This window comes from Mirounga leonina, unplaced genomic scaffold (assembly GCF_011800145.1).
Source record: "Mirounga leonina isolate KUSES-001 unplaced genomic scaffold, KU_Mleo_1.0 Mir_171, whole genome shotgun sequence".
Lineage (NCBI taxonomy): Eukaryota > Metazoa > Chordata > Mammalia > Carnivora > Phocidae > Mirounga > Mirounga leonina.
This window is the reverse complement of record NW_023270436.1, coordinates 9,202,338-9,223,821: the sequence shown is the minus strand read 5'-3', so window position 1 is coordinate 9,223,821 and position 21,484 is coordinate 9,202,338. Positions and strand designations below refer to the sequence as shown.

General features: G+C 41.2%; 1 protein-coding gene across 4 annotated transcripts in view; it reads left to right on the top strand.

Annotated features, from left to right (window-relative positions):
• Positions 1 to 21,484, top strand: part of BRAP (BRCA1 associated protein) — a 101,855-nt gene that overhangs the window by 73,021 nt on the left and 7,350 nt on the right. For all 4 annotated transcript variants that reach the window (XM_035017016.1, XM_035017017.1, XM_035017018.1 and 1 more), the window contains 9 exons: positions 252 to 413; positions 1,122 to 1,320; positions 2,598 to 2,787; positions 7,836 to 7,949; positions 9,596 to 9,744; positions 14,282 to 14,357; positions 14,814 to 14,952; positions 15,326 to 15,435; positions 18,227 to 18,316. In XM_035017016.1, the coding sequence (XP_034872907.1) occupies positions 260 to 413; positions 1,122 to 1,320; positions 2,598 to 2,787; positions 7,836 to 7,949; positions 9,596 to 9,744; positions 14,282 to 14,357; positions 14,814 to 14,952; positions 15,326 to 15,435; positions 18,227 to 18,316 (1,221 nt within the window). In that variant the 5' untranslated portion in view covers positions 252 to 259. The remainder of the gene's footprint in view (positions 1 to 251; positions 414 to 1,121; positions 1,321 to 2,597; positions 2,788 to 7,835; positions 7,950 to 9,595; positions 9,745 to 14,281; positions 14,358 to 14,813; positions 14,953 to 15,325; positions 15,436 to 18,226; positions 18,317 to 21,484) is intronic.

Sequence of the window (21,484 nt, the reverse complement as noted above, 5' to 3'; positions counted from 1 at the left end):
CTTATTCTCATTGATTTGCTTTAAAACGCATGATTTCACTAGAACAACCCTGCATTTCTGAATTTATTGCACTGGGTGTTTATTGACTATCTGCTGGGCACTGAGGAGCCCCAGAGGTGAGTGAGAGATGCAAAGGCATCATATTATCTTGGAGGAGGGCAGCAGAGAGAAAAGGGAAGCTTATCGATGGATACATTGAAAGTGGAGAACTTGTTTTATTATCAGATATTAATCATTCATGTGTTCCTTAGCTGGGGAAATGTCTGATGAGGAGATCAAAAAGAAGACACTAGCCTCAGCTGTAGCCTCTTTAGAAGGGAAGTCACCAGGGGAGAAAGCAGCAATCATACATCAGCATCTTGGCCGTCGAGAAATGACAGATATGATCATTGAGACCATGAAGTCCAATCCAGGTATGCTTCTAAAACCCCAGACTCGTGTAACATAAGCCCCTGGTTACCTGTCTTACACATGTTATTCCATGAGCCCATGATTTTGACCTCTAACATACTTTTATCTTTCACTACCTGTGTGCCTTACATGAGGTTGTCAAGCCACACTTCAGCGTCTCCAAATATTTCTCCTAAATTAATACTAACTAGGTGGGTCGACAACTTTATTCAGTGAGGAGAGCTACTTACCATCTAGGTTAGTGGCAGATCACGAATAAATCCAGATAAGCATGTTGTGTCTCCGCCGCCTTCCCCCCGCCCCACCCATACACACACTTCCAGCTCACTCCAACCGAGAGCCTGGTTGTGTACTATATCTCCAGCGTGGAGGTGATTAGAACTGGTAGGTTTGGTTTTCCAAGTTAATAGCCCTGAGTGTCCCATTTAAGAGTACATGATGGAAGACATCTGCTTTTATTATGGTACTGCCAGATGTAAGAGCCATCCTTAAGTTTCTGTGGGTATTATTGAAATTTTTATGAGACAAAGATTGCTTTCAAGTTTAGATGCCCTTAAAACTTGGCTGTTCTGTAAATATGGTTCTTAATGCAATACATTACAATTTCTCTGTTGAAGTTTATTTTTCTGACTTAAAATTTCAACCTAATTAGAATCCTTCCACATATTTCCTATCAGTTTATAATCTGCTAATTTTTTGATTTGTGAAAGATGAGCTGAAAGCCACAGTGGAAGAAAGGAAGTCTTCAGAAGCATCTCCCACTGCACAGAAGAGTAAAGATCAAAGTATAGAATGCATAAATGCTGCTCCCGATTCTCCATCCAAACAGCTTCCAGACCAGATTTCGTTCTTTAGTGGAAACCCATCAGTTGAAATAGTTCATGGTATTATGCATCTATACAAGACAAAGTAAGAAAAACCCTTTCCTTTTGAACTGGTCTGTTTTTTTGTCTCAGGGCAGTGAAATATTTCTTGCCCTGAGGAGCAGTGGATATTTTAAGCTTCAGAAGGATAATACTTTTCATATATTGTATGTTAGAGAATTCTTAGATGTTTTATATTTGGTTAATCTTAGAGATTGGGTCAAAGCTTCTTAGAAAAGAAACATGTAGATACACTGAGAAAATACCTAAGAAAATATTCCCTGAGAAGGTAGGCATGCAAGATGATTGGAAAATTAAAAGGAAGGAAGATAAAAAGGAAAAAAAAATTATAAATGATTCATAACATCATTGCAGTCTCATATCCCCTCAGATCTTTACTAAAAAAGCTGTTAAGTCTGTTAATGGACTACAATTTCATCATCTCTTCTAATCTTTTTTGTGGTCCACACAAAACTTAAAAGAAGCCAAAGGAAGGAAGCATTTGGCTGGATAATCTATAAGCTGGGTCTTTAGCCCCTTGGATAATTGGTAGCTGATCTCTTTAAAGCCTATCCTCCTAACGTGTTTGCTAGGTCCCCACTGGGAAACAGTGAATACTCAGGTCGCCTTTTGGGATCACACGTGTTGAAGTAAGTTTGCAGCATTTCAAAAGCAAATTGGATTGTGGGAGGTTTTTTTCTTTTTCCTCTATTCCAGCTATTCTAACCCAACAGCACTTTCTGTAATCTTCAGAATCACATCTTCATAGTTCTGAATTCTCTTTCTTATATTTAGAACACTCCTCTTCTAGACCCCTTGAGAGAAGTGCATAGTTAGAGTTGCCCGTTAACTTGTAGATTGAGTTATACTGTGGCTGCCTCTCTGCCTTTGTGGGGGCAGTTTTCTTTAATAGTGATTTTAAAACTTAAGGGTAAAAAAAAAGTAAAAACATAGAGTTGTGCTTCTGAGTTATCTAATGAGAATTTATTATTAAAAAGCTAATGAGAATAAAACAAACCACTGATTTATAACTGTAGTAAGCCTTTAACTGAAGGTTAAATATTTCCGTAAAATTTCAGTGGTGGGTGTAATCGAGACTGTTGCACAGTTTACCTTAAGCTCTGTTGCAGACATGTTGAAGGTATTCTGCATTAATCAGGTCGTGTGGGTTTTCAGGTATTATAACACTGTATAAATCAATCTGTGAAGTATAACAAGGTTTTTTTTTTTTCTATTTTCTTGGACATAAAAGTTGTCTAATTAGTGTTGTCTGAACTAACCATACCTCATCCATTCAAGACAGTCTAATTATTGTCTTATTAGTAAGATGACCTCCTTAAAAGAAGATGTGAGGCGCAGTGCCATGCTGTGTATTCTCACAGTCCCTGCTACAATGACCAGTCATGACCTTATGAAGTTTGTCGCCCCATTTAATGAAGTAATTGAACAAATGAAAATCATCAGAGACTCTACTCCAAATCAATATATGGTGCTGATAAAGTTTAGTGCACAGGTAAAAGTTAAGATATTAAAAATCTCTTTGCCACAGAAACTGTATTTTTGAAACTGTGTGATGCCAGCTGTGTGTGATTTACATTTTGCACTTAAGATTCTTGATATACCTGTCTTCTAGGGTATTGTAATTCTAGAAATCTTTCTAAATTCGTTAGCGGACACACAAGGCTAACTCGTACCCATAATGTTTTTATAAAGTGGACTGGGTATGAAATCTAGGGTTGTGTGTATTTGGTTATCCAGGAGTAACTATTCCAGTAGAGTAGTAGTCCCCAAACTTTTTGAAATTGACACCGTATTATCATCTGTCCTTATAACACTGTGCCCCTGCTTCTTTGGTTCTCTTTTTAAAAGACATTCCTTGGCACATTTTAGAGAATAAGATCTGTTTAATACTTTTAATTTTGGTGATGAGGGATTTGGGGGCGTTCCTTGAAGTATTAAAGATACTTTAAGAGTTCTGATTGGAAATCACTGCAACAGAGAGACAGAAACAGTGAAAGGATGGTGATATTTTCAGTTTTAAAAATTAGTTGCATATTATTACAGATACTTTTTGATTTAAGAAAGTTTGACATTGGCTTCATTTCACTTGTCACATTAAGCAGCATTTTCCATGTGCCTCAGTTCTAAAGATGTTAGGAAGGTAGTCTCTTGGTTTTACATATTCATTCTTAATAATACACATATTTCTGTATAAGAGTGAGATAAGCTTTAGCTATTACCCAGATTGTTAAAGAGCCATCCTATCTGTAGGTTTTGGTTTGTTGTGGGTTTTTTGGTTGGTTTTGTGTTTTTAATGGCCTGTTTTATTTGTCCATTCATTAGGTTTTGAAATGCAGCTTTGTCAAAAGTTACTTCTTTCTCACCTCCTTGGTAAACAGCCTTCCTGAATTTGGCCCAAATAAGCAGTTCTAGCTTGCAGATTGGCAAAGAGTGGGTGTGCCTTTAGATCATTTGCCATTGCCTCTGACCTGTTACCAAAATTTGTGGGTGAAAGGGAGCCCATGACACGAGGCCCACTTGTCATCTCCTTCCTCCTTGCAGAAACCCAGAGTTGACAGCAATAGCAGTCATTCGTTGGCCAGGGGGAGGAAATTAAGAGAAGTGAGAGTTGGATTATGTTTGTGCCTATTCCATGGGCCACAGAAAGGGAACCCTTAGTGTAGTGTTCTGTGTACAAGAGGGTACACAATTGTTATCTTTAACCTTTACAAAATACCCTGCCATTGAGATGAGACATTTAAAATATGTTTGAACTTTCCTGCATGCAGACTTAGACTTCACACGTTGACAATTAGAATGGAAAAGCACTTAAACAGCTGTGTTCACTAACTGTCAAGAGACCTTCCAAGGTCACTGAGGAGCTTTGCAAACATTGGGCAAGTGGTACCTTTTAAATCTGGTAACACATGTAATATCAAGGATAATGATGATAATTTGCAATCTTACTGACTGCTTATGCTATACCACTCTCTGCTAAGTGCTTAATGTGCATTATCTCATGTAGTCCTCACCAAAACCCTTTGAAGTAAGTACTGTTATTATCCTTGTTTTACAAATGAGGAAACTGCAGAGAGGTTAGTGATTTGCCCTCAGTGACTGAGCTGGGATTTGAGCCCTCACTTTTAATCCTAGGGCATACTCTTCTTCCAGTAGGAGTGGATAAAAGTGTGGGAGATAATCACTTGGCAAGAAATTGTGTAATGGCAATATTTCAGTTATAGTTTCTACTTAACAGTTAAGGGCAGTCAGCAAGTGACACAGGAAAAGTCACTGAAACAGATTGGGGATAATGAATCATTGAACATTACATCAAAAACTAATGATGTATTATAAGTTCACTAATTGAATTTAAATAAAAAAGCAGATTGGGGGAAAATGTTTAGACTTTTTAAATAGTCTAAAGTCTGCTAAACCCACAAACTGTACCAAGGGCCACCCTTCATAGTGTGCAGGTAATGCTGCGGGACTTTTCTATTACTGTTAATGGCTTTTTCTGCAGTCTCTCCATCTCCTGTCTTTTGACCAAATGCAGGTTGTACAGGTTCATGGATGTTAGTTTTGAGACTATGAAACAGTCTGCTAGCTCTTCCCCATGGGAATAGAACCCTTGACCTGGGAATCATGAGTTGTCTTATTTATTGCTAATGCTGGATCTTAGGGTCTGAGGCTTATCCTGTCCGATTGTCTAAGGTCTAAAAACACCCTCCTAGTATAAGACTTGAAGTTGTTAATACTGGGCCCTAATGAAAAAAAAAAATAGGCTCAAATAGGTACCAACTATTGAGCACTTACTAGATGCCAGGCCTGTTAAGTGCTTTTCATGCGTTGGCTCCTTGAGTCTTCTCAACAATGTCGTGAGGTAGGTGTTGTTACTTTCACTTTTATAATTGAGGAAACAAGCATGGATAAGTCACTTGCCCAAAGCCACACAACTAATAAGTGTTTGAATTAAATTTCAAACCCATGCAGCCTGACTCCATAGCCTTGGCAGCTGACCATATTCTTTTTCCTTTCTTTTTTTCACCAGGCAATTTTTATAAAGAGTAATCCTTCTCTGTATCTCCTATAAGCTCTGGAATTTCTGTTGGCCTTAGCTTTATGCTGTAGGTGGGTTTTCGTTTTTTGTTTTTGTTTTTTTAAGATTTTATTTATTTGACAGACACAGCGAGAGAGGGAACACAAGCAGGGGGAGTGGGAGAGGGAGAAGCAGGCTTCCCACTGAGCAGGGAGCCCGATGCAGGGCTCGATCCCAGGACCCTGGGATCATGACCTGAGCCGAAGGCAGATGCTTAAAGACTGAGCCACCCAGGCGCCCCAGTGCTGTAGGTGTTCTAATGTGATACTACACAGGTGTACTGTGACCCTCAGGAAACTTAGTCTTTGGATAAGGAATTATAATTCATCGGGACACAAGAAGGGAGGAGGGGGTTCAGTGACTCAAGTAGTTCCTTGAGTCACTCGCGCTTAGGACCAGGAGACCCTCTTTTGAGAAGTAAAAACATGTTCTTGACACTATAGTTGATCACTGTGACAATAAAGGAACATTGATCATAATGGATTTTTCTTTTTCTGAGTTTATCCTGGGAAGAGGACAATTAGAACAAAAGACTCAAAAAAAAAAAAAACCAGTGTTTCTTAAAATGTTGGGCCCTATACAATGCAAGCATTTTAAATAAAAGAGCTGTTCTGTGTTTTTGCAGTTAGCTTCAGGCTTTTGTTTTGTGCATTTCATAGTGGGTTGAAGTAGGAACCATGTGTATTTTGTTCTGTCCTCTAGTCCTAGCGCATAGCACAGTGCCTGGCAGATGCTGGGTGCTCAGTAAATATTCAGACAAGCTACATTTCCAATACAGAGATTTTAAAGACAGAGATCCATGTGTTCAAAAAATACATTTCTTTGTCATAAACAACTCCCCCAAGAAAAGAGCCATTTATCTGGTGTTGAGTAGATTCTGTCATCTGCTCAGAATCACAGACTTTGTCCCTTCCTCTGAGGAAGTGTGCTTGCTTAGCAAGCATTTACAGAACTGGAGGTCTGAGGAGGGGTCGGCCGCTCCTCAGCTGCCACAGGTGCAGCCAGCTCTTGGTGGCCCTCCTTCCGGGTGGTCACTTCCTCAGTACACAAATCCATTTGCTCACTGTGCTGCTTACTCACCCAAAGCATTTCAAGAAAAAGACATTGCTCTTGAAGAATGGGGGAAGCCAATTTAGTTTGCCTCCTCTTAGTATTAAAGAGATTTATTAACTGGCTCTTAACAGTTTGAAGTTAAAATACACTATACCCAATACAGGTTGTTTCCTGAAAAGGAAGCCCCCGCCCCCGCCCTCCAAAACAAAACAAAATTGGGTTCAGAATTGATCATCTTTCCTCAGCTGCTTAGCTCATTTGGTCATATTGAGAAAATATAAATAATCAAGAATCCACACTTGAGTTATATCATTGGAGTGAAATTCAAAGCTACTGAGAAGCTCACAAGATTTTGCTGTAAGGTTCAGAATCCTATGAGGGTAGACAAGCAAGACTATTTTTTTTTTACCTGTACGGACTTGAAACTCTTCTAGAGGTTGATAATGTGGCATTTCCTTTTACAGAACACCCTTCCTCCCTCCATGCAGCTTGTATACGTTGGTAGGGCCAAAGCACACAACTTCCTGTGTTTGGGTTAATGTCCATGTGGGAGTGAAATCTAGACAAACCTTGGCCTCCCAGCTGCCCCTCAAAATTGCCAAGTTTAAAAACTGGAATCATCTCTTTGTTAACACTTTCTACTAAGGCTGTACTAAAAGGTTGGATTTACTTGCGTTCATATTCACAAATGCACAGGTGAACTTTCAGTTTTATCTACAGGGGACTGTTTCCCCTGACTCTTATTTTCTACCCCAAGGAACAAGACCATTAGTATTTTAAAGACTGGTTCATCTTGGACCTCTTGATCTTGGCCAAGGGTTTTGCTTTCGATATTACTAGGTTGTTTAAAACCTCCTTATCTGTGATATATTATTATTATTATTTGGTTTATTGAAGAAAAGGAGTTGGCTTTTCACTCCATACCAGTACCTCTAGTCCATTATTCTCTCTAACATAGATGCTGATGTTTTTTAAAAAGAAATCATCCCTAACAATTGTCCGTTATGATTGAGTTCTAAGCTTTGCAAAAATAAGTGTTTGCTTTCAGCTGCTGAGAAAGTGCTGATTCGAGGAAAAAAATATTGATATCAAGGGAACTGATGACCATTGCTGGTTGAATACTAAAGTTATATTGGCTGTCAGCTTATTGCAGTTGGGCAGCTTCTGCTGGTTTAAGTGAGACTGTCATGGATCAGGCAACATTGTAGAGATGCAGGATATTGACTTGCAGAGTTTGACTCACCTAATGAACCTGCTTCCCTAGATGGTACTTGTGGCAGTTGCTTTCTCTCCTCTAATTATAAATTTTAAATGCTGATGAAGAGAATAATTGAAGCTATGCATCTTGAATAAAAAGCATATTTTCAGGATATTTCTCTCAATTTTTTCCTTTTATCCATTGGTATACCTAGGCCGATGCAGATAGTTTTTATATGGCGTGCAATGGCCGCCAGTTCAACTCCATAGAAGATGATGTTTGCCAGCTGGTGTATGTGGAAAGGGCTGAAGTACTGAAATCTGAAGATGTAAGTGTGCATCATTCTTGTGAATGTCATAAGGTTGAATGTTAAGATTTATCTGTCGAAATGTCCAGAGTATGCCAATCCATCGAGACAGAAGGGAGATTAGTGGTTGCCAGGGGCTGGGGGACGAGAGGAATGAGGAGTGACTGCAGTGAGGACGAGATTTCTTTTTGGGGTGATAGGGATGTTCTAGAATTAGTGGTGAGGGTTGTACAACCTTGTGAATATATTAAAACCCACTGAATTGTATAGTTAAACGTGGCAGATTTTATATTAAATGAATTTTATCTCAATTTTTGAAAAGTGTCCCAAAATATTAAAAAAAAATTATCTGTGTTATCGAAATTGAGTGTTCATCTATTCCAGATCCATGAAACATGGCCTGGAACCTAAAAGAAGCATTTTTACTTTAAATATCAACCCTTAATCCCTGTCCTAATTTTTAATTCTGTTTGGATAACAATCTGTAATTGCTCTGATTTGCCACCTTCTGTGGGACCTTTTCCTACAAAATGTGTTCACTTAAATCATTTTATAAAGTAGGAGATTCAGCTCTGTTATATTTTTAAGATTTTCTTTATTTTAAAGTAGACCTAAAGGTCTTTTTGCTTTGAAATCAGCTTGATGGAAATAAGTTCTCATTTGATTGTTCTATCATTAGATTAGGTAAAATAAAAATTGACAAATGATAAAATCAGGCTTCCTTTGTGCCAGTTTTAGAGATTCTTTTCTCTAAATGAACATGGCTTCTTGAAAGAGTGCCTGTGAAAAGCTACTCTTCAGGGACCATAGATAAATGTGATTTTTCTCAGCATGTCCTTGTGTGCATACCTCCCCACCTTCGCGTCAGTAATTCCTGCTCATTTTACAGCTGGCAGGGCTCAAGTCAGACGTCACTGTCCCGGGGGTGGTGCAGGGGGTTCCTTTCTTGACTGCCCTGTTATAGCTTCCTATACTTTTCTTTCATAGCACTTATGACCACTGGTAATTTAAAAAATTTGACTTTTGCCTCTCTCTAGCAGATTATAAGCTCTGTGAGGACAAGGCCCTCAGTTGTTTCGGACTTAGCGCATCTGCTTTGTTCACCATTGTGCTACACCTAGAACGGTGTCTGGCACACATAGTAAGGACTCAATAAGTGTGTGTTAAATGAATGAATAAATCAGTGTTGTTGATACTATTATCACTTAATAGGAAGCATTAAGTTTTAACTTACTCTGTGGAAAAATCATTCTGTTCCATTCCTGTTCTGCTTTTATTCATTTGTGTTCTGTTATAGTTACAGAGCCTTAAAAGTAGAGCCAGGAGTCTGGTAACGCTTTGATTCTCTGGGGGTTTTTTTTTTATTCTCTGTTAAGCTTTTGGTAGCAGTCTCCCCTTCCAGAGTATCAGCTCCGTGAGGGCAAGTATCTTTGTTGGCTTCTTCGCCAGCCTATCCCCAGTGCCTTGCACAGCGCTGGGAATATAGAAGGTGCTCAGTCAATATTTGTTGTATGGATGAACATCTTACCAATTTAAATTATTTGCACAGATCAAAAATGTTGAGAGCATCCTGCCAAGAGTCAAAATGCAGCAGGAAAGCTAGTGTTAAAAACATATATTAGAACCGTGGGTGAAGAGTGAAGCTTATGTGAAGTGTTTCCCTGTAGGGTGCCAGCCTCCCCGTGATGGACCTGACCGAGCTCCCCAAGTGCACAGTGTGTCTGGAGCGCATGGACGAGTCCGTGAATGGCATCCTCACCACGTTATGTAACCACAGCTTCCACAGCCAGTGCCTGCAGCGCTGGGACGACACCACGTGAGTGTAGGAGCTAATCTTACCCCCACCCTGTCAAAGCCCATTGTTACCCTTTCCCAGAATTAAAAATAGCCACCACCAAAAATGAAGCATTCCAAGTGCTTGAATTTATGCACCTGGGCACCATGACAGTGAAGAGGTCACATGGAAGGGTCTTCCATTTTTCTTCACTAGTTCATGTGGGAATCAGTTAGCATTCTTAGACCATGTCCTTCTTAGTATGCTGATTCAGAATCTATGTGGGATTTCCAAAAGCAGCATGAATTGTTGCTTCCAAGAACCAGAGAATGGGGGGGGGGGGTAAAAAAAAAAGGTAAAGCTGAGCTTTGAGGCTCTTCTACCCAAGGAAATTTAGGTCTAAAATCTCATTTATCACCTGCCCTTGATGTTTACCATTTACTTTGGCTTTCTTACCATGTGGGCTATGGTAGTCTAACATTTCAGACTTAGCATGTTGTTGATGACTCAGTGGCCGGTAGTAATAGCAGCCAGTAGGCATGAAGCACCCGTATGCCTACACTGTCCTGTTTCCCACTGCAGTGGAGGCCTTATGTGTACAGCGGCATTGCACAGGCAAGGACCGAGGTGTAAGCTGTACCTTGGTTTTTGTTTTTTTAAATCAAGGGTTGTTCCTCCCTTTGTAAACTGTGCTGTAGGACTTAGCTAGAAAAGTAAATCAAGACGCTGACTTGGGTCTCCCACTACAGAGAGGAAGACACAGAATCAAATAATCACACAAATAAATACGCAGTCGTGGCCGTAACGGGTTACAGAGTGGCAGTGTGCAGCATTACGACTGGTGAACAAGGGCCCTGAGATAGCCAGGGCCGCCTGAGAAGTGCAGTCTCCAGGAGGATGAGGAGGCATTAGCCAGGGAAAGGGGGACCTGAGAGAAGGCAGTGTGAGGGCAGGGGTGTTCATGGGAAGGGAAAGATCACATGCCAAAGCCCAGAAATGAGGAAGGTGAACATCCACAGGAATCTGTTGTCTACCCCCAAATGACCAGAAGAATGCCAGCTTTCACAGAGCAGGGACCTTGTCTGGCTTGCTCACTGCTGTGCCCTCACCCTTGGCAGGAGACCTGGCACATAGTAGGAGCTCAGAAAATACTCTTGAGCAGATCAGTAAACCCTGGGTTTTTCTAGCCTATTTAGCTTGACAAGAATCTTGCCCCAATTCTAGAGGGTCCTCAGTCAATTCTGGGGTATCATGTGGGGGGCTCTTCAAAGAATTGTCCAGGTTTAAATTTGCCCTGAAGAAAGACACACTAAGGTATATGCATTCCGTAAAGTGTTTATCTGTATCTTGTGTCCACCTGCTACACCACTTAAGTTTTGGACCCTTCTTTGTTCCCTACCACCCCAGTTTTACTCTCAGGGCAAATTAACTGCCCCGGAAACATAGCATTTTAAAGTTAGAAGTTTAGGGGACCATATTGTCCAGCTTCCTCATTTTACAGAGGAGGTAACTGAGACCCAGAAATGAAAAAATAGCTGTCCTGCAGAGAAGGCCAGCACTGGGACTAGAATTCAACCCTCTAAATGGACAAACCTGGTGGTGGCTAGCCTCAAAAACACATAGTTTCTTCAGCAAATATGTTTTGAGCCTCAAGACACGCACCGTAGAGTGCTGGTGCTGATGGGAGAGCATCAAACATAGATCCTCCTCAGGGAAGTTCAGTCAGCTAAGGGAGCTTACATAAGTGCATACAATTCAAGGTAGAAACCGGAGGGAAATAGAGATGGCTTCCCCAGTGGGGGTAGTCAAGAAGGGCTGCATGGCGGGAGGCAGCATTGGTATGCAGTCCTGAAGGGTAGTTTTTTGACACATGGAGATGTCAGAGAAGGACATTTGGGAAAGTTTTCCCCAAATACCTCCTCAAGAAAATAAGATGACAACTCAAACTTTATTTTTAAGGAGAGGGAAGCATTTAATAAACTGTAAATTATCTTTTAATCAGTGAGATGGTATGTCATAGAATACTATGTGTAGGGGTGCCTGGGTGGCTCAGTCGTTAAGCGTCTGCCTTGGGCTCAGGTCATGATCCCAGGGTCCTGGGATCGAGCCCCGCATCGGGCTCCCTGCTCCGCGGGAAGCCTGCTTCTCCCTCTCCCGCTCCCCCTGCTTGTGCTCGCTCTCTCGCTGTGTCTCTCTCTCTGTCAAATAAATAAATAAAATCTTAAAAAAAAAAAGAATACGATGTGTATAGTATAAATAAGGTGATTTTTGTAATTTTTTCCTTTTTTTATTCTCAGGATCATACTTATATTTCAGAAAGATCCTTTTGGCATAATGTAGGAAATAAGATTTCAGAATTCATGTATTTTTATCCAACCACTACCACAGCTGCCACACAGACCAAAGGGATGACACAGAGCTAGTTTGTACCTTCGACAAGACGGCTTGCTGCTCACTACAGCTGCCATTCCTGGTTTCTTCGTTTGTCTTCCAGCTTCTTTTTTTTTTAAGTTTTTATTTAAATTCCAGTTAGTTAACATACAGTGTCACATTAGTTTCAGGTGTGCAATATAGGGATTCAGCACTTCCATACATCACCCTGTGCTCATCACAGCAAGTGTCCTCCTTCATCCCGCCACCTCGTTCACCCATCCCCCCACACCCCTCCCCTCTGTTAGCATCAGTGTGTTCTCTGTGGTTAGGAGTCTGTTTCTTGGTTCGTCTCTCGCTCTCTGTCTTTTCCCTTTGCTTGTTAAATTTCACATAGGAGTGAAGTCATATGGTATTTGTCTTTCTCTAACTGACTTATTTTGCTTAGCATTATACTCACTAGCTTCATCCACATTGTTGCAAATGGCAAGATTTCATTCTTTTCGATGGCTGAGAAATATTCCGTTGTGTATATATATATATGCCCCATCTTCTTTATCCATTCATCTCTTAATGGACACTGCTTCCGTAATTTGGCTGTTGTTGATAATGCTGCTGTCGACATTGGAGTGCATGTCTGGCTTCTCTTCGATATTATCTGTGATAAGAAATTCATGTTCTTCCTGCTAATTTTCTTTTCTTGGTTTTATTTACTCAGTTGGGTAACAAATGGATATTAGTTATGTCTTAAGCATTCTTTCTTCTTGGTGCCAGTTCATAATTAGCTTCAGTTATAACCTACTTTCTACCATTTTTGCCCACCTGACAGAAATATTCATGACTGGTACTTAGTGTTATTTTGTCTTGAGTAAAACAGAAAGGCATTAATGGATTTTTTAATGGCCTTTTCCCCCCAGGTTTATTGAAGTGTAATTGATCACCAAAAAATTGTATATATTTAGGGACGCCTGGCTGGCTCATTCTGTAGAGTGTGCGACTCTTGATCTCGGGGTCATGAGTTTGAGACCCACATTGGGGGTAGAGATTACTTAAAAATAAAATCTTAAAAATACTGTATATATTTAAAATGTACAACCTGATGACTCATTATACATGCACATTATGAAATGTTCACAACCAAGTCAATAAACATATCTTACCTCACACCTTTACCATTTTCCTTGTGTGTGTGTGTGTGTGTGTGGTAAGAACACCCAAAGTCTCTCTTCTAAGCAAATTTCAAAAACAATATAATATTGTCAGCTATAGTCACACTGATGAACACCAGTTCTCCAGAATTGATTCATCTTGCATAATTGAAACCTTGTATCCTTTGACCAACATCTCCGGATTGCTGCCTCCCCCAGACCCTGGTATCCCATCTGCCTTTCTGCTCTGTTTCTGTGAGTTTGCCTTCAGTGCCATTTTAATTGACTTTTTGTAAAATGACACTTGAGTACTTGGCACTGGTATCCTCTTCCACATGTTCATTGTATGGTAACAGGCCCTGTCTGTTCCAATATTAACTTCTTTTTGGTGAAATTCATTACAGATTTTAGTTTTAACTCTTGGGAGCAACACAGAGAAGACAGAGTACGTCTTGAGTGATTTAGATCTTTGGGAAATAAGGTAGATTTTTTGAAGTAAAAATACCTTATGGATAACTGGACATAAAATTAATAACTTATTGGGGCGCCTGGGTGACTCAGTCGTTAAGCGTCTGCCTTCAGCTCAGGTCATGATCCCAGGGTACTGGGATCGAGCCCCACATCGGGCTCCCTGCTCTGCGGGAAGCCTGCTTCTCCCTCTCCCACTCCCCCTGCTTGTGTTCCTGCTCTCACTATGTCTCTCTGCCAAATAAATAAATAAAATCTTTAAAAAAAAAAAAAAAGAATTAATAACTTATCTCAAGTCCCTAATTCTAACTTGTACATATTTAGTTCTTTGATTAAGCTTTAGACAGAAGAATGGAGGAAGGCATGAAGCGGATCAAGACTCCTTCCTTTTCTTCTTCCTTTATCAAGATTTTGTATTTTTTTCATTTCATTTGAGAGTAACTTGCCAGTGTTCTTCGCATGGTATCATTAGTTATGATAAACACATAGCGTGTTAAGAGACTGAAGATTTAAAATGCAGTTTTGACTCTTGGTTCTGTAACAGCTATCTCTCGTATTTCATCTGTTCCATTCTCACTTGGGGTCCCGGACAGGTGTCCCGTGTGCCGGTACTGCCAAACGCCAGAGCCCGTGGAAGAGAACAAGTGCTTCGAGTGCGGTGTGCAGGAAGTAAGTGCCGGCGGCCGCTGGGAAAGAGGAGTGAGCTCAGCTTTCGCGGTCTGGGGCTTGCTTCTGCCCCGTGTGGCTTAAATTCTTTTCGATTCTTTTCAGGCTGATTTTTTTTTTTTCTTTTTGTCTAGGGTTGGGCAAGAAGTATAAATTATTTTACATTCCTCAGCAAAATACTCTCTGCTTTCCGTTCTTTGTTTTTTTTTAAAAGGACTAGACTTTTGCTGATAAATTGTGAATATTTGTCTTACTGTTTACCTAGAGTTTTTTAAAACCCAGAACGAGAAAATGATTGACTCGTAAAAGCATCCTTGCTTTTGGGGTTTTAAACATGTTTTTTCAAAACTCCTGTAGAAACAACTCCGTTTCATTCTGTGTCAGGCACCTTCCCACTCTGAGTGAGCCAGATCATATGTTTTTGTATAACTAATGAAGATCTTACCTTCTCTGTGGCAGAACCTGTGGATTTGTTTAATATGCGGCCACATAGGATGTGGACGGTATGTAAGTCGACATGCTTATAAGCACTTCGAGGAAACGCAGCACACGTACGCCATGCAGCTCACCAACCATCGAGTCTGGGACTATGCCGGAGGTGAACACTGTTCTCATGTTCTAATTTGGATTCATTCTGCATGAACCTCTCTCCCTCGGAACCTCTCCACTTTCTCTCCCAGCTTGAAATCTTCCTGACAGCTGTGGCCAACTCAAATTCTCATGGTGCCCCGTAGGGCACTATTTTCTACAAATGGCCTGAATTGCACATTATAAAGAGAGTTAACACTTCCATACTTGCCCTCTCACTCTTGCTTAAATTCAAATGATTTAGCCCACTTGTACAGAAGTATTGCAAAGCATTTAATTTAGAACACGTAAAAACAAAAATTTTGTCAAAGTTAAAAGTGTATGCAGACCCTTTCCATTGTGAAGAAACAAGCCTTGTTTGATGCGTTCATTCTTTTCTTCAGATAACTATGTTCATCGACTGGTTGCAAGTAAAACAGATGGAAAAATAGTACAATATGAATGTGAGGGTGATACTTGCCAGGAAGAGAAAATAGATGCCTTACAGTTAGAGGTAAGATACTTTATTAGTAATTACTAAGTACTTTTCTTTTACTGCTTTTTATTGTCCTAATTTAAAAAGTGGCTTGGGCTTTTAATTTTGCCATTTACTCTGTATGTCAACTATGTAAAGTTCTATCATTGCTGCAAAGAATTATTAAAATATTTTTTTTCTGGGGGCGCCTGGGTGGCTCAGTCGTTAAGCATCTGTCTTCGGCTCAGGTCATGATCCCAGGGTCCTGGGATCGAGCCCCACATCGGGCTCCCTGTTCAGCGGGAAGTCTGCTTCTCCCTCTCCCACTCCCCCTGCTTGTGTTCCCTCTCTCACTGTCTCTCTCTATCAAATAAATAAATAAAAATCTTAAATATATATATATATTTTTTTTATTCTGTCTGATTATTTTCTTTGAAAGTCTAAGGCTCACCGTGCCTCATTATTTTGAATGTGTGATGTTCCTCATTTTCTCAAGCTCAATACTAAGGTGGTCCTCTGGCTGCAGTAAAACTGGAAGTTAAGAATCTGCCTGATGGCATTCCAGTAGCGTTTGGAAACTGAGCAGTTCAGAATGAGGAAACCCCAGTAGCATCCTTCCATGTCCGGGAAGCTTTCTTGTATCTTAAGACATTTTATGAATTAGATATTCACATACTCAAAGTATGTATTTTATGAATTTGTTGCTTATATACATAAAGCCATTTGGGGGTATGCTTATAGTTGAAGAAACAACAAAAGTAGCACAATCTGATTTTTCACTGTAGCAATAAATCCCATCTACTATAAAATTATTGTACTGTAAATTTTACATTAATGAAGGAGAAGTTTAACACAAGTCTTGTTTTTGTTTTTCATTTATTTTTTTTTAAGATTTTTAAAAATTTATTTGACAGAACAAGCAAGCACAAGCAGGGGGAGCGACAGAGGGAGAGGGAGAAACAGACTCCCTGCTGAGCAAGGGGCCCAATGCAGGGCTCAGTCCCAGGACCCTGGGATCATGACCTGAGCCGAAAGCAGTCGGTTGAGTGAGATTGAGCCCCAGGTCGGGCTCTGCGCTCAGCATGGAGTCTGCTTGCCCCCCTTTCCCTCTGCTCCTCCCCCTGCTGGTGCTCTCTCTCTCCCTCTCTGTCTCTCTCAAATAAATAAGTAAAATCTTAAAAAAAACAAACAACTTAACCTTGGAAGGATATTTGAAAACTTGCTCATCTCCAGACTTCTATGGTCTAATAGACTCAGTAGAAGGACCTAAAATAAAGCTGATGTTCTTACTATTAATTGTATTAATATGAAAAAAAGTTTAAACCTTCTCCATTGTTTCTAGAATAAGCAACCCTTCCATATTAACTCTAAATATATTCATTCAACAAATGTTTATCAAGGGCTGCTGTCTGTCGGCCAGTCTTCCTGGAGGTGCTGGGAGTGCAGCACTGATCAGTCCCTGTGCCCATTCCAGTGGCCCACACACTTTCCCCCATCTGGCCTTTCTCTCTCTTGCACCTTCATTCTCTTCTCTAGTTTACAAACACACTCAGGTCTCTTTCAGTCTCTTAGAATGGTCTTTCTGAAATGCAGATGTGATGTTGCCACTCCACGGCCCACATTTCTCAATATAATACCCCAGAGCCTTCCATAAGACTCCATCTGTCCGGGGCTCCTGGGTGGCTCAGTCGTTGGGCGTCTGCCTTCGGCTCAGGTCATGATCCCAGGGTCCTGGGATGGAGCCCTGCATCAGGCTCCCTGCTCGGCGGGAAGCCTGCTTCTCCCTCTCCCACTCCCCCTGCTTGTGTTCCTCTCTTGCTGTCTCTTTCTGTCAAATGAGTAAATAAAATCTTTAAAAAAAAAAAGACTCCATCTGTCCATACCATGCACCCTTGCCTCATTGATGTGACTCCTTCATCTTGAAGAGATCCTGAATATCCACAGCTCACATCTGGGTCCAGTAGTTCTCTGGAATCAGATCTGTCTTTACCTGTCCCTTTCTATCTGTTGAAAGCACTCCCAAATCTCTCCTTCTCTCAGAAGTCTTGCCAGACCCTACTGCTGTAAGCCATCTGTCCTTTCTCTGTAGTTACAAGGCACTGTTCCTTCATTCATGCAGTCAGGTAGCAAACATTTCTTGACGTCCAGCATGTGCCAGGCACTGGGGCCACGGAAATAAAGGTAGAACCCTCACTTTCAACGAGCTGGTGGTCTAGTCAGGGAGACCTGGTGATTAAGTGCTGTTAATGAGCTGAGAGGACCACTTAATCCAAGGCTGGGAAGGACAGGGACAGCTTCCTGAAGGGGGGTGAGCTGATTTGAATTATACTTTGATTTAAAAACCTGTGGTTCTTAAAGGTAGCTTGAACAGAAACTTATTTGTTTTTTTGTTTGTTTGTTTTTTAAAGATTTTATTTATTTGACAGAGAGAGACACAGGAAGAGAGGGAACACAAGCAGGGGGAGTGGGAGAGGGAGAAGCAGGCTTCCCGCCAAGCAGGGAGCCCAACGCGGGGCTCGATTCCAAGACCCCGGGATCATGACCTGAGCCGAAGGCAGACACTTAACGACTGAGCCACCCAGGCGCCCCCAGAAGCTTCTTTGTTAATGTACATTTCTCTGCTTGCTTGTCCAGACTAGATGGTAAGCCCCAGGACAGGAGTGTAATTGACATCTCTGTATTCCCCTGGTTTGTTGAGAGAGTGTAACCAAGAGATAATACACATTCTGATGGTTACACCTACTCTTCTGTAGGTGATTAAAAGTCGGGTTTTAATTGAATTTAAGAAACTACAGTGGTTTATGTTTTGGTGTCTGTTCTCTGTTTCTAGTATTCGTATTTACTAACAAGCCAGCTGGAATCTCAGCGAATCTACTGGGAAAACAAGATAGTTCGGATAGAGAAGGACACAGCAGAGGAAGTAAGTTTTTGGTTTGGTGCTGCTGACGTGCCACATGGCAGGGCTATCTGATGTTGGGGTGGGAGAAGGCAGGATACAAGAAAAGAGGAATGCGAAATCTTCTTTAGTCTGATACAGAGATAGAGAATTGTTTTTGCCTCTAAAAAGAAATCTTTGTTATATGTCAGTTATATCTCAGTAAAGCCGGGGCGGGGTTGGGGGGTGGGGGGAGATGCAGTGCACAGAGAGAAGAAAGAAAACAAGAATTTGGAATCAGTTGGCTCACCCCAGTAATCTAACTTTAGATCAGAATTCCAGAGAGAAGTGGTTAAAAACATGAATCATCATTATATTACAGACTTAGCCCCTGAAGGCAGTATCAGGCAACAAGAAATTCTAGACCACAATAAGAATGAAATTAGTCAAAAAGAGGAGAAGGAAGAGACGAAAACATGCTGTTGCAAATGCAGCCAACTGAGCATTATTTAAGAAGGGGAGGGAAGCCAACCTATATTCTCACCTAGGGTCAGTAAATCAAGACGAGCGGATTAAAATTGTATGCTGAGCTCGATATTACACTAAATATATGAGGAAGAAATGAAATGTCTGCTATATACCCTAAAAAAAGAAAACTTGGATTTAAAGACATGAGTATTTTGGTATTTTCGATTGGGGAGAGATTTGTTTGTTAACTTCGATCAGGTTTTCTAGTGCCTTGTGCAATTCCATTAAAAAAAATAGAAGTATGCACACGAGGGCCTGTAATTTGAGTCAGCCAGTTGGTTTGTCAGCTTGGGAACAGCTGCTTTGAGGAGCTACGTGTGGGCTTCTGCGGCAGCAAGATGGTGCCGAGCTCTTCGAAATTGCAGAGAAGAAACGAAGGCAGAGGTGCTAGAGCTTCAGTGATTCCCGTGGTTCCTTGTTTATCCAGGGCAGAGGTTTTTGGATTTTTTTTTTTTTTTAAAGATTTTATTTATTTATCTGACAGAGAGACACAGCAAGAGAGGGAACACAAGCAGGGGAGAGGGAGACGCAGGCTTCCTGCCGAGCAGGGAGCGTGATGCGGGCGGGGCTCGATCCCAGGACCCTAGGATCATGACCTGAGCCAAAGGCAGATGCTTAACGACTGAGCCACCCAGGTGCCCCGAGGTTTTTGGATTTTAACAAAATCCTTTAAAGAAGATGCCAACTCACTACTCCAACAGGTGAAAGAGAAAAGCACTGTGATTTTGGTGGAAACCCAGATGGAGGGCACAGAGCTTCATTTGCTTGCTTTTCCCATTGTCTCCTGCACGTGCAAGGAACCCTGCCAGTTCCAAAGTAGGGAGTCTGGAAACTAGTGAGCTCCCGAGGGTTCGTGTATAATGGGAGCTCCAAGAACCTTTCTCAGGTTCTAGGGACAGTGTTCGTAATTCACTGATCCTCTTAGTATTAAATACAGGCTTTTAAATTTTTTTTTAATGATTATTTTAGTAACTTTGTGAGTCCCCGGCAATAACTAGACCTTCAGATAAGGACTGCAGAGCCAGGCTTGGGTCTCATCGGTGCGGTAGCTAGGATTACCCTGGAATTAAGCAGGGTCAGGCTTACACATTGGCCAGGCCCTTTGGCCCCAGTTTCTGGATATGCCTACAAATGAGGAGAAATCAGGCCTTTAAAAATAAGGCTTAACACCAGCTTTAACATGATCTTTAGTTAAAAGTTCTTGATGTAGTTGATAGAAGAATGTTCCAAGTGATGAAAGTGCCTTTCCAGAGGCACTCAGGGTCGCTTGATGGACTAGTTCTGCATAGGGCTTAATTGGAGTACGTATGGGAAGGACGTGCCTCCCACAGCACTCAGGAGGCAGAGCACGAGTCGCTGCCACTTCCTGTCAAGTTATGAAGTCTCCGGGAGGAACATTGGCAACTCTGCGCAGCCTCAGTAATGGGTTTTTGCACAGGGGTTATACCTAAAGTGCTTCACGCAGACCCTTGAGAGCTAAGCTTAGGGTCCTCTCCGCCTTTTCAGATTCTTTAGGATTATCTGCATTCCCTAACAAATACCCATGAAAAATAAGTCAAGGGGCAGGAAAGCCAAACACTGAAACTTGTGTTTCCTTTTACATAGGGGTAAGATGGAGGCAAGGGCAGCCCTACATAAAAGCTGGAAGGGCTTGAAAAGGTTTTGTTTTCTAATATCAAATATTGCTTATCCATAAGTTAATGGATGATGCAGGCTTTTTGTTCCTGCCACTGTCCTCCTTTTGATCAGTCCTCTGTCCATTGGCACCTCCAGCAGGAGACCATGTGCAGGGAGAAACAGTAATAGACCATGGGTTTCACTAACAGAAATTCTTGTTCGTGGGCCTCATTGTGGACTTGTTACAATACGGTTCCTGCCCCTACTCCCCACCATGCCTTAGGTAGTGCGATTACTATAGCGTGTGAGAGTCTGTTCTGGAAGCTCATGCCCACTCGAAGGTTCTTGTTTTAGTGGGACTTTGTAGGAAGAACATAGAGCAGGCAGTCAGGACAAGTGAATTCCCCTAAAGAGCCATCTTTTCTCATTGGACCTGGAGCTCCATGTAAATCAGTATTTTTCCAGCTGTGGATCGTGAAATGAGTTTGGTAGAGTGCAGCTGGCATTTTTATGAAACAGGATAGGATGGGTATAAAATATCAGCGCATTGCCATATTTAATAATGTTGTGAAGCTCTTGGCGTCAATTGTGTGTGTATACTTATATTGAATGTTTCTTATTGTGGGCTCATAGAAAGGTTTTAAAAAGCACTGATTTAAACCATTGTAACATTTGTGTATAGCAATTGTAAAGAGCTTTTTGGGGTTACTTGGTTTTCATCTTGATTTAAGTGCATTTGGCCTAAGTATCTTCAATGAGCAAAACATATACAGTTTGGTTCCTTTTGATACTTGTTTTCGTCCTTTCCAATTTCTCTAAACTAACAGGAGTCAGTTTAGGAGAAAACGTACAAAGGAACTAATGGTCTTTTATTTTATTTTATTTATTTATTTTTTTAAAGATTTTATATATTTGACAGAGAGAGACACAGTGAGAGAGGGAACACAAGCAGGGGGAGTGGGAGAGTTCGGAGAAGCAGGCCTCCCGCGGAGCAGGGAGCCTGATGCAGAGCTCGATCCCAGGACCTTGGGATCATGACCTGAGCCGAAGGCAGACGCTTAACGACTG